Raw genomic sequence first — 13,938 nt, 5'->3', positions numbered from 1 at the left:
TATGTATACATATATATACACACACACATTGATCCCAAAATGCACAGAGACTGACCTGTTATCTTTATTAAACAACATCTCACTTAGTCCACTAAATAATTCATGGCTACACACAAATTTGGGGGTACAATTAATTACAAACCAATTAATGGAGTCTCACTATAAGAAAACAAGTGTATGATTAATGTTTATTCTATGTTTTTATAAAATTGTCACTTCCTAATTCAACTTTGTAAGGATTAAAATAAAATCAAGGTGCAGTTAAATATTAGAAAGCAGGTAGCTTATTAGCTGGCATCACAAGTTAGGTTTCATGCAATTCGCCCTTCAACATCAATTTCCCAGGTGAGCAAAAATCAATTCTTTGTTTAAATTTGCAAGAATTATCTCAGTATAATAATTACACTTACAAGTCCAACTTTCACATGTTGTGTAGTTAGTTCATTAGTTCCTTCACTTTAAAACAGCAAAATACGAGAGCGCTTCAGAAGAAAGAGATTTCATGTTTGACTGATTTGGTTTTCTTTTAAAGTTTATATCTAATATTTAATATTCATAATAGCCTACATGTATTATTACACTTAGAATTATGCAAATAGATAATACAGTGGCTGTCAATGAGATAATTTTCCAATTGCTTTAGCTCACCTGCGAATGAGTAACTATATGATTTTAATTTTGACAACCAGTGTTTCTATTAATTTATGAGTTTCTTTTATTGTGTACCCTATGGGATTATTTTACCCAAGTCAGGTGAGATAGGCCTCCCAGAAAAGGGAATGGATGAGGATCAGTTATATGTGAATAAGCCATAAGTCTCATGTTTGATCTGTGGTCTATAAACAAAGTAAGAGCATTTACATAGCTAATGAAAAGCTGATGTGTCTCAGAAAAAAACTAGCTCCCAATGCACAGGAAGAAATGAGTGGAAAAGGGAACAAAGAAATTAAAAAAAAAAATCTAGGGAATCTAGAGATTAAATGCCAAGATACAGTAACTCAAATGTTATGTCTGAGTTCTCTTCACCTCAGCCAAAGAATGCATAATCATCTCCTATTTCCTAAAAGAAAGTAAAAGAATCTGAGAAAAATCAAACTGCTATCACACTATACTTTGCTTATAAATCACTAAAAATTGAAAAGAAAGAAAAAACAAAACCAAACAAATCATTGGCACTCTTGTAAATCATCACAGCGTTAGCATCTTATGAAATCCACCAAAATTCTTGGAAGGCAACTGAGGCAGAAATAATATACTACTTAGACTAAATAAAATCAAAGCTCAAAAATTAGAAGAAAAAAATAGTACTCTTGCTCTAAGTTTGTGACAGTCATATTTTGTATGATAGGGGTTTTTTGTTGTTTCTGTTTTGTTTTGTTTTCAAAAACTAATATATTTACAGGTACTTATATTGTTTACACAAGCTAAATCTGGGTACACAAAGAGCAGTTCTCGTGACAGAACATGTGCACACAGGAATTAACAAAACTCATATTCAGAGTATTTGACAACTATAAAATAGACAAAGTAGCTAAGAGAATAGTAACTCCAATGATTTTCCTGAGTGCTCAGTCAAAAACAGGTATACATACTGTCGTCCTGAAGGCCAAAGGCTAGCTGGGAAAACCCAAATTTCTATCATTCTATCACACCCTGATGATATACTACAAATCTGTTTAAAATATGGGAAAAAATCACTGGGAGCCTTGTAAGTCACCATGAGGGACATGTCTCAGGACTACTAATAAAAATCAGTTAAGGCTGAGGCAGAAAAATCTGATGATTCTGTCACATATAACTGAATGTTACTAAAACACATCATGCTTTTGTTTTGCTCAAAACATGATATAAATACATTTTGTAGTATGTGTGGGCATTTGTGTTTATATTTGGTTTGTCCTTAGAAATACCTATTTGTAATTATGTAAACATCTGAGTGGCTTCTCTGTAAAGGATGTAGTTATCCTGTGGTTCAAAAACCTGAATTACCGGCTGGGTGTGGTGGTTCATGCCTGTAATCCCAGCACTTTGAGAGGCCAAGGCGAGATGATTGTTTGAGCTCAGGAGTTTGAGACCAGCCTGGACAACACAGTGAAACCACTCATCACTCCTAAAAATGCAAAAATTAGCTGAGCATGGTGGCATGCCCGTGTGGTCCCAGTTACTCAGGAGGCTGAGGTGGGAGGATTACCTGAGCCCAGGAGGTCGAGGCTGCAGTGAGCCGTAATCGCACCACTGCACTCCAGCCTGGGCGACAGAGTGAGACTATCTGAAAACAAAATAAAATAAAACCCTGCATTGCTGATGAGAGTTCATAAACCTCTGAAACTGTATGAATTGTGTGTGTGTGTGCGCGCGCGCGTGCACGTGTATATGTATATTACATTTTAGGAAGAGGATCTATAGATTTAATCTAATCCAAAACAAATTAAGAATCACTATTCTTAAACTTCAGTTGCCTGAGGACTAGGAATCAGTGACAATGTTCCCCTAAATCAAAGTATTCTATTAGAAGAAAAATAACTAAGGCTACCAATGCAGCCATTCAGAGCATAAGCAGCATCATTCAGCACTGGTTTTACCATAAGCCGCCGCCTCAGGAACAAATTGAATCGCTTTGCAGGCTGTGAAGCAACCAACAAAGAATTAGCAATTCCTGCCCAGAATTACAGTAAAGATTCCAAAAACAGACACAGACAAACTAACCCTCAATATGATCATTTTATAAATGTATGTGTGTGTGCTTGTGTGCATGATACTTCAAACTGGAGGACAGAAATTAGCAAGGAAAAAGGAAGAAAAAATGGGAAGAAAGCAATTAACATGTAAAGAAAATAAGGAGACTTCAAAGTAAATTTTCCCAAATTCTTTAAACAGCGACTAAAAATAACAAATATTTGTGGATTTATATTTTATTATATTTATTTCAATTTTTTTTTAAGTTCAGGGGTACATGTGCAAGATGTGTAGATTTGTTACATAAGGAAATATGTGTCATGGGGGTTGGTTTTACAGATTATTTCATCACCCAGGTATTAAGCATAGTACCCAGTAGTTATTTTTCCTGCTTCTCTCCCGCCTCCCATCCTCCACCCTCCGAAAGACCCCAGTGTGTTGCTTCCTTCTATGTGTCTGCGTGGGCTCATCATTTAGCTCCCACTTATCAGTAAGAGAACATGCAGTATTTGGTTTTCTGTTTTTCTGTTAGTTTGCTAAGGATAATGGCCTCCAGTTTCATCCATGTCCCTGCAAAGAACATAATTAAGGAAGAGAAAAATAACAATAATGACGGAAAACATGAAAATAATAAAAATATAGAGTAAAATAGATATTTTGTTAAGTATGCCTGTATATATACCAGGAAAAGAAAGTAAAATTACTACATTTATACTGACATGATGTGTAGTATGGAAAGTTTACCCAGGGATTTTTTTTTTTATTTCATGAGCATGCAATATACTAGATTACATAAAAAGTCATTCAGTTATTCAAATGCTGAGTTATCTCCAATATTCAATTACATGGTCATTATTTAAAATACAAGGTCAGTTACCTAAAAATATCTGGGATACTCAACTATATTTGAAAGAAAACCAAACCTATAGCATAAATGAGCAAGAATTGAGTGTATTTTATACTGTAATGAACAGACAAATAATCCAATACAATTTCTTAACCTAGTCTCTTCCTGGAATAGGCTGAAGAAGTCTAAGCAACTGGTGAAACTATTGGAGTGAAAATTTCTGCCCTGTAAACTAATGCCTTCCATATGTAGATAGAGGAGTTAATATTGCTGTTATTTAAAAATACAAAAGATACAAGACAGTTGGTCATTGCATAAAATATATTTTAAACTATATTATTTTGACGGCCTGAAATTTTCACTTCAGTATTTTATTTTCTTGGCATCTTTCATGAGATTCACAGGTTACTATTTTTCTCAGATGTTTTCCCTAAACGCATTAAAGAATTGTTAAGACAAATGAAAGAGTCCCACACTAAAGGACCATGCTGGGCCATATTATGACTTCCATGGATCATAGACCTACACATAAAAACTAAAACTATAAAACTGAAGAAAATCTTAGAAAATCTCCCCCACTTTGGTGTAGGCAAATATTTCTTAAATAGAACACAGAAAGCATGGATGATAGAAGATAAAATATGAGAAATTGAACTTCTATACTTCTAAATGTGCTTTTCTAAGAACACTGCATGTAAGCGAAAAGGCAAGCAACAAATTGGAAGAAAATGTTCACAATAAGTAAGGTTGACAATGGTCTTGCATCCAGAATACATAAACAACTCTTACAAGTCAATACAAATATAATCAACTCAATTTTTTTTAATGCAGAAAAGATTTGAATGGTTCACAAAAGAAGATCTATGAATGTCCAATATGCCCATGAAAAGATGGGCAACATCATTATTTATAAAAGAAATGAGAATTGAAATCACAAGATATTATTACTCATCCACTAGAATTACTGAAATTAAAAAGCTATCAGTATCAATATCAAATGCTGGTGAAGATGTACAGCAAATAGAACTCTTATACATTGCTGGTAGGAATAAAAAATGGTACAACCACTTTTAAAAATAGTGTGACAGTTTTACATAAAGTTACACCTATATTTTCCACATGACCCAGAAATTCTACTCCTAGGAAATTACCCAAGATTAATGAAAACATACATCTCTAAAAACACTTCTTACATGAATGTTCATAACAGCCTTATTCATAATGGTCTTCAAACTGAAAACTATCCAAATATCCATCAATGGATGAGTAGACAAATAAATTTCAGTATATCCATACAATGAAATATTACTGAGCAATAAAATAAAATAAACAATAATATCGCTCTAGTACAGATATATTCAAAAAGAATCAATTTACTAGTAATATTGGAGTTTTGGATGAGTATTAGAAGCATTATGATGAGCAAAAGCAGCTAGAAGCCAGATACAAACTAGTGCATACTGTAAAATCCCATTTATATATTATATTAGGAAGAAAAAAAATCTGCAGTTGCCTAGAATAGGGTAGAAGGAAAACTGCTAAGGGGAACTTTTTCAGGTAAAGGAAATCTTCTACATAAATTTTGTTAAAACTCATCAAACTACACACAGTGCATTTTATTGTGTCTAATGTAGAACCAATGAAGATAAAATCTTTTTTTTTTTAAATTTCGGACTTGAGCAATGAAAAGAATATATTGCATATTGTTGCTGAGATGCAAAAGACTTCAGACAAACAGGCTTTTTGGTAGGGGAAGATCAAGAATTACATTTTGGACATATTAATCTTGAGATATCTTTCAGACATCCACATGCATATAATAAGAAAGCATTTGGATATTTAAAACTGAAGTTGAGGAGAAATGACTACACTCGAAACTTAAATTTGAGAATTGAGATGGCATATCAATTGTATTTAAAGCCATGAAACTGGATGAAATCACTAGGACACTGAACTAATGACTGTATCATAAGGTGATAATATCTAAATATATTCACATATCAATTATAAATACTGTGCTAATACTCATACTAATTGCTTCTTGTCATTTTACTCAAAGGCCCCTTCTGATTGGTTTGTGCCTATGCCATATCAGTTATTAAATATTTGGAATATCATCCTTGAGGTTAACAAGGCCCATACTCCTTCAAAATCTGTTAATTGCATATCTGTCATTATTTAAGAAACATTTAGTGTATCTTTTCAATTCCCATTCTTTGCTTACTAAACTCTGAATACTTACCTAACTATTCTGTCCAGTCCCGTATAGTAGTCACTTTAAGATAGGTTATCTTAAGCATAATAGTTTCCATCTTTCTATATTTCATTCAGTGGCTTTAGTGACCTTTCTATACTCACAATCTGTGTAACTATTTAGGTACTCATCCACTTTTCACTATTTTATTTCAAATAGATTTTAAATTACATTAATTATTCTATATTTATAAAATGATTGATAACTGAGTTTCTGTCATAATAATCACAGTAGAAACGGCAAGACTCTATTTTTTTACCCAAAAACATATCCAGTGATATTCCGTTGGTTTATCCCAGCACATTCGCTCTCTACTCCTCTCCACCCTGCTTTTGTCCTGTGCAGGTAACCAAAGACCTCTCTTGACCTCTGGCTTCTCACGAATGATTGGAAAGAATAGATAGTGTTTTCCTTCCTAAGGTTGAATTCAGGAAGGCTGTGTCCCCTCACTAAAGGTCATTGTGCCCCCTGATAATGTCTTTGGTATATGACCTTTTCCTTTTGGGTTCCAAAAAGTGCTCCTTACCCTATTCCCTTCAGTTCTATGGATTTTAATAAATTCAAGATTACTAGACCTACATATACAGAGATTCCCTTACACCCCATTTTTGTAAAAGTCTTTATGAAGTCCTTCTTAAATTATCCTACACTGAGTAGGCCTAACAGACCCTGATTTATACAGATTTTTCTTTTGTGATATTTCTATGATAGAAAAGAAAATAAAAACATTCCTTGGGCACACAGTTGATTGTAGGACTAAGGCAGGAAATGTACCAGATGAGCTTGGAGCATCTTGTCAGAAAGTAGGAAAATACTCAAAACAAAACTAAATACAACAATAGGGGTATGCCAAGGGAATACAGGAGTCAACTGAAAAGCTCCTGGCCAAGTGATATGGCTTATGTCTTGTAATTCCAACCACTCAGAAAGCTGAGATGGGAGGACTGCTTGAGCCCAGAAATTTGAGAGCAGCGTGACCAACACAGTGAGATCCAATTTTCAAAATAATAATAATAATAATAATAATAATAATAATAGCAACAACTAGCTGGGTGTGGTGGTGTACTCCTGTAATCTCAGGGAGGCCAAGGTGAGAGGATTACTTGAGCCCAGGAGTCTAAGGCCGCAGTGAGCTATGATCATGCCACTGGACTCCAGCCTGGGCAGCAGAGCAAGACATTGTAAAAAAAAAAAAAAAAAAAAAAACTTCCAATAGACAAAGCTAGAACAATTTGAGCAAGAAAATAAAGTAGTATTTGGTTTATAACTGGTTTATAACATAAAGCATAAAATAAATATCCAGAAGTACATACTGACAAAAAGAAAGGAAGAAAGATCTCCCACACACAAAAAACAATTCCAAATAATGGATTCACCTATAAGGAGGGAGAGCATAATCCCAATCCTTTTGTGTAGGCTGCAAATAGTGACTTTCATCCGAAGAATGCAGTATGGAAAGGGAGAAAAAAACAAAAGAGTAACTTTACAGTGAAGAAATCTGTTAAACGTTACTTCAAGTCAGGTAATCAAGGTTAAAACATTAAGGGTGATTAAGTCATGTTGATAGAATATACCCTTGATATGACACGAAGAGAATGACACTTCTATTATCTTCCTCCAAAAACACATAATCCAAGTCTAATCATAAAAAAAAAAAAAAAAAAAATCTGGACAGTCCCAATTGAAGGACATTCTACAAAATACCTGACCAGTACTCCTCAAAGCTGTGAAGGATATAAAAATCAAAAGTACATGAAACTGTCACAACCAAGAGGAGCCTGAGGAGACATGACTACTAAATGCAATGCTGCATCCTCAATGAGATATTGGAATAGGAAAAGGATCTTAGGGGAAAACTAAGGAAATCTGGATAAAGCATGAACTTTATTTGATAATAATGCACAAATATAGGTTTATTGTTACAAATGTACCATACTAATGTAAGATTCTAATAATAGGAGAAAATGAGTGTGGGGTACAAGAAACTCTGTTTAGATTTTCTTTATAATAAAATCTAAAACGATATTAAAATAAAGTATATTTTTAAAAAGAAGCCTACAGTTAAACAAATTAATATTTAATCAAAGACAATGTCAACATTAGTGAATCAAATACCACACATCATTTTAAAGTCATTTAGAATTTAAAAATTAAATTATATGTATTTAACATATTTGGGGAAAGTATCTGCAACTTCTGTCACAGGCAAGAAGATAGCAATAAATATGTAAAGAGCTCCAAAAAAATCAAGAGTAAAAAGAAAACTCTGACAGCAAATGGACAAGATATATGAACAGAGTGATCTAGCAAAATAAATTTAAACGACCACTCAATGCAGAAAAAGATGAATATCTCACATATGTTGTGAGAAATGCAATTTTAAATGATACTAAGAACTGTGCTAAGTGAAATAGCTCCCAATAGCCATTATCTATCTCACTACCATGAGACAGGCAAGAATCTAGAAGTGTAACAACACACTGCTGATAGAGTTGTGGGAAACAGGCACTCTCATAGGTTTGTTACAAACACAAAAGGCAGGGGAATTTGGCAACATATATGAAAATTACAAATTACATATACCTTTATTCTCTGATAAATGAATTCCATGTAGAAAAATAAAATGACCAAAATATTATAAGACTAATTCCCAAGAGTATTCATTTTAGCAACATTTGTAATAGCATTGGAAAATAAACCAAATAAAACGGTAACTATTATATAAAAGGACTTAGAGGACAAAGAAGAAAGATTTCTCTGAAAATACTTTGTTTCATATTTTTAACCTAAGATAGATTTACCTTCAAGCTAATAAAGTCTAATCTTTAGGGCATCTTACTTGCATCTGCCCCTTCCAAGCGTTTAGGAAGGACTCTAGCAATGTGTTCTCATGGTAAAATATTTTCGTAAATGTTTTAAAGTAAAATATTTTTCCATGTGTTTCTTAAAGAGTGATACCTAAATTGTATAAGCTTTAGGCTCAACTAAATGTTATTTGATCTGTAGATTTCAACTTTGGAATCATGTAAAAATGCTTTATGTAGTAAAAAAATAAATAAAGTAAAATAAATTTAAAAGAAAACAAACCAACATTTCAATTGTTTTAATTTGATCAATATCACAATCCTCATTCCAGAATACTAAAGATTAGTACCCTAGTGAAAAGCAAACTATCATCCTTGCTAAAATTATCAGTATAAGAATATAACTCTATTTCCCCATCTTCCCAAATGGAATTTTTTACTTACTAGGCAACTAATGAAAATGTTCGGGTCTCTTTACCAGCCTTTTAATTGACATTTAAGTTTGATTTTTAAATTAATTGTAATTTTTCATGATTATCTGCAGGCATGTACTTAGAGACAAGAAGAGTGATGCAATGGAGAAAGAATACTGAACTAAGCCTCAGAAACTTGAGCGCTAGTCAAGCATCAGCCTCTTAAACATATTGATAACATTGGTCAAGTCATTACACCTCTTAGACCCTTCATTTTCTCATAGAAAAAATAAAATCCAAGCAAAGTGTTATACTTAGTGTGTCATTCTTATCGATATGTCTGATGTGTTTCCCCCCTCACAGAAACTGATTTTTTTTTCCTAAAGTAATACATTCTCAAATACCACGTATGAAAGCATGTCAAATAACTGAACTGGAAAAGAGCATCACCATTGCAGACTACAAAAAATGCCCCATCTGTGTCCATGCAAGAAAGGATAGTACTGGTCGTTGCTTACCATTGTTTCTTCATTGATGAGAAAGCTGGTCTCTCTGCTGCTCAGGCTCTGCTAACAGTACCAGGGAAGATATAATGCTATTATTAATAGTGCAGGTGGAGCAAAGGGAACTTTCATGTTTCAGTAACAAAAACTCTGTAATCTCTATGCAGAAACACTTAATCTGGAACCATGTTAAATCATATGCAAAACTGTAGGCATACATATATATATATGTATACATATGCATGTGTGTTCATGTATGTGTGCTATGTATCTGTAAATGTGTCTGTGGGGCAGGGTGTGTTTGTCTGTGCAGTGAGGACAGACAGTAAGCTTCAGAGAGAAGTAGTATTTGGGAGGTAACTTTCTCAAATCATAAAAAAAAATCAGATACAAGAAATGGTTAAGAACTATTACATTACTGAGAAATAACAAGGAAGTCTAATCTTTTTATGATGCTGCATCCTGAACAGGACCAACAGGAAGGGCAGAATTAATTGGCTATTTTACGCCCTTCAACAATTATTTGAACTCATTAAAGGGAATACCTTGGAAAATACACCAGCAGGATTCTTAAGAATTTGAATTTATAACCCCTCCAAAAAAAGCCATACATTTATAAAAATACACACAAACCACTTATAATTAACACAATAGGGATGCCTCCCTCTGTGTATGGTAGATTCCCAGTTCCTCAGGTTACATGATGGTCCACACACCACAGGACACAGACCTGAGATAACACCCAATCACTTCTCAGCAGTCTCTAGTGACAGGTAGATATAGAGAGACAGCAACTAACAGAAATGATTGGAAATTCATATCCAGATTGGAATTCACTTACCTTATTCTTGGAGAAATCATAATCAGTATCATTATGCCCAAATAATGCTGGGCAAATCAGTTTTCAAAATAGCAGATAAAATATGCGATAGACATATTTAAAACGTACTCAAAGAGAACCTTGGAAATATACCCAGTGCTACAAAAGTAAAGTAACAGAATGTGCCAAAAAAAGCAGTAATTTCTCTGTGTTCTTTAAAAGAGAATGAAAGATAATTTTGAAAACATACAATTTTCATACTACTATATTTAATATAAATTACAAGATAATGCAATCTATTGTATTAAAGTAATACTGAAACGGGGCCGGGGGGGGAAGTGGGAAGACTGAGAATCTGTGAGTAAATACAGGCCTAAAATACAGTTATAATTAGAATCCACTTATATGTGATTATATCTGCTTGTGGACCTTGAATGAATTTCACTAGCTTGTCTAAATACAACAGATAGCAAATGAAGTTAACGAGCATCTTGATCACTTAATTCTGAAATAGTGACCTCTAAAAATACACTGTGCAGCTATATTTCTACTAAGACAATAAACAAATTTATTATAGCTTCATTTATGTTGACTCCTGATAAGTTTTTCCAATTATCCTAGAGAAATGTTAGTTGTTTTGCTTACAGAAGGAGAGAAGAAAACCATATATTCAAAAGCAACCAGGCTAGTCACTTTACAATCTCTCCCTTTATGAAAAATCTTTACTCTGATTTCCAATCAAAAGACGTCGTTATAACTTCACTTTGCAAAATGTAAAATAAAATAACTATTTTGCTGAGTATGTCATTGTCTCATTTCTTACTAAGCTTAGTCTTAGGCAAAATGAGAATCCTTGATGTACTTTCAGACACAATTCTTAAAAGAGTATTCTTAAAGAAATATTAAACAGTGAATAAGGAGCTTTAGAATGAGATTACCTGTGTTCAGAATCCCAGCTCCAAAACATAGGAGATATAACAATAAAACAATTTATATAGTTTCAGTTTGCCTCATAAACCTTTTTCTTCAATTATATAAAATCCATTAAATACATATGGAAAACCGATTACATTTGTCAACTTGAGCAAGTTAACCTCTCCAAACCATAACTTCCATATAGTGAGATTAAATAATACAAGGGAAGTTCTCAATAAATGTTGGCTTTTTAAAATTAATGTTTGTTACTATCAAGTGATCATATAATAAGTATGTTAATAATGTCATACATGTTTAATTCACATGCATTTTCTGATTTCCAAAAAGATTGTAACAATGTCCAATGATGGACTCATACTAATTGTAAATCAGAGGTAAAACTAGAATAGCTCTTTAAATATTTAAGCAATCATGAAAGCACAGAAGACCCTTTCAAAGTATAAAATAATTTTGAAATAATGAACCTAGAATTCCTACATATTCTTCTGTCTTGTAAAAGCCTAAACATTCATCATATCTATAAATTTGTTGCTGGACAAAATCCATTGATTTCTAGTCAATTCTGCCTCAATCCAATAGTTGAATGAATATGCTATAATACTTATATTTTTGAAAATTGCCTGCCTCCTGTCCATAGATGGAGTGAACAAAATGACTGCAATGTGTAGAGCCTGTTTTATCGCATTTGAGTGTCAGAAAAAATATCATTTAGCATTAAGGAAAGTGAAATAAGCTGTATTCACTTTTTTTAACTTTTTATTTTGCAATAACTATAGCTTCACAGGAATTTGCCAAAATAATACACAGAGATCCCATGTAACCCCTAGCCAGTCTCCTCCAGTGGTTATTCTCATCTTACATAACCATAGTAAAAGATAATAATCAGGAAGTTGACACAAGTAATGTGTCTGTATAGTTGAAAGTAATTTTGTCACATTGGTACATTTGGGTAAGACTCAGCCCTGTCAAGGTATAGAGCTATTTCATCCACAAAGATCTCCCTCATACCACCTTTTTAAATGTATGTCCATTTTCCTTCCCCTCAACATCCAAGTCCCCTAGAAATCACTAATTTGTTCTCCATCTGTATACTGTCATTTCAGGAGTGTCATAAAAATGGAATCATAACATATGTGTTCCTTTAAGATTTTTTTTTCCACTTAGCATAATGTCCTGGAGATCTATCCAAGTTGTGTTTATTAATAGTTCATTCCTCTTTACTGGTAGGTAGTTTTACATGATAAGATTGTGCCACACTTTTAACTATTCACCTGCTATAGGACATTTAGGTTATTTCCAGTTTTGGCTACTACAAATAAAGCTGCTATGAATATCTGTGTTTAGGTTTTGCGGGTGAATATATGTTTACATTTCTGCTGGATAAATGCCCAAGAATATGATTACCCAACTGACATGAAAATTATAATTTAGTTTTTTAAGAAACTGCCCAACAGTTTTCCAGAATGACTGTATCATTTTATATTTCACCAGCAATGTATGAGAGATCTAGTTTCTTTGCACCCTTACCAGTAAGTTGTATTGTCACTATTTCATATTTTAGCTCTTCTAATAGGCATATACTGATATCTACTTAGATCTTATTTTGCATTTCTTAGTGGCCAGTGATATTTAAGTTCTTTTCATGTGTTTATTTGCCATCATATTTCCTCTTTAGTGAAAGATCTCAACATGCATTTTGCCCACTTTCTAATTGGGCAGGTTTTTGTGTAAAATATTTAAATTGTATGGGTTCTTTATAAATCACAGATACAAGTCCTTTGTCTGATATAGGATATGCAAATATTTATCCCAGTCTGTAGCCTGTCTGCTCATCATCATAATAGGATCTTTCACAGAACAAGAATTCTTACATTTGATAAACTCCAATTCATCAATGCTTTTCGTTACTGTTTTTATTTGCAGATATGACATGACTACAAACTCTTCACCAAGACCTAATTTCCAAACAGTTTGATCCATTTTTTCTTCAAAAAATTGTATAGTTTTATGTTTTACATTAGTCTATGATCAATGTTGAATTAATTTTGGTATAAGTTATAAAATTAGGTTAAGTTCATAAGTTTGCCTACGAATATACAAATGTTCCAGCCTGTTTGTTCCATTGAACTGCTTTTGCATATTTGTCCAAAATCATTTGGCTGTACTTGTGTGGGACTATTTCTGGGATCTCTATTCTATTTCATTAATCTACATGCCTATCCTTCTCCAAACATAACACAGTCTTCATCAGACTGCAGCTAAAAAACAAGTCTTAAAATGAGATAGAGGGTTTTCTCCCACTTTCTTCTTTTTTTTCACAATCATTTTCTCTCTTCTACTTCCTTAGTATTTCCATAAAATTTTCTGAATAATCTTGCCTATGTCTATGAAATGTCATACAGACATTTTAACTTATATACCAATTTGAGTTTCCACATTCTTCTTACTAGTATATAGAAATATAACTAATTTCTATATAATTTTCTCATTTTTTACAACCTTCTTAAACTCAGTTGTAGGAAATTTTGTTTTTGTCTTTAATTTTGTAGATTCCTTGGGATTTTCTATGTATTTTGACATGTCACCTGGAAATGGGGAGAGTTTTATGTGTCCCTTTCTGATCCGCATACCTTTCCTTTTATTTTCTTGTCTTATTGCAATAACTGTCAGTACTATATTTAATGA

The 13,938-nt window shown here is 33.0% G+C and overlaps 1 protein-coding gene across 1 annotated transcript in view; it reads right to left on the bottom strand.

Annotated features, from left to right (window-relative positions):
- ANO5 (anoctamin 5) overlaps window positions 1–13,938 on the bottom strand; it is a 103,711-nt gene that overhangs the window by 69,172 nt on the left and 20,601 nt on the right. Inside the window, 2 exon segments of the mRNA XM_017858470.1 lie at window positions 2,583–2,624; window positions 9,513–9,563. Of these exon segments, the coding sequence (XP_017713959.1) occupies window positions 2,583–2,624; window positions 9,513–9,563 (93 nt within the window).

This window comes from Rhinopithecus bieti, unplaced genomic scaffold (genome assembly GCF_001698545.2).
Source record: "Rhinopithecus bieti isolate Rb0 unplaced genomic scaffold, ASM169854v2 scaffold_2350, whole genome shotgun sequence".
Lineage (NCBI taxonomy): Eukaryota > Metazoa > Chordata > Mammalia > Primates > Cercopithecidae > Rhinopithecus > Rhinopithecus bieti.
This window is presented reverse-complemented; position numbering and strand designations above follow the sequence as displayed.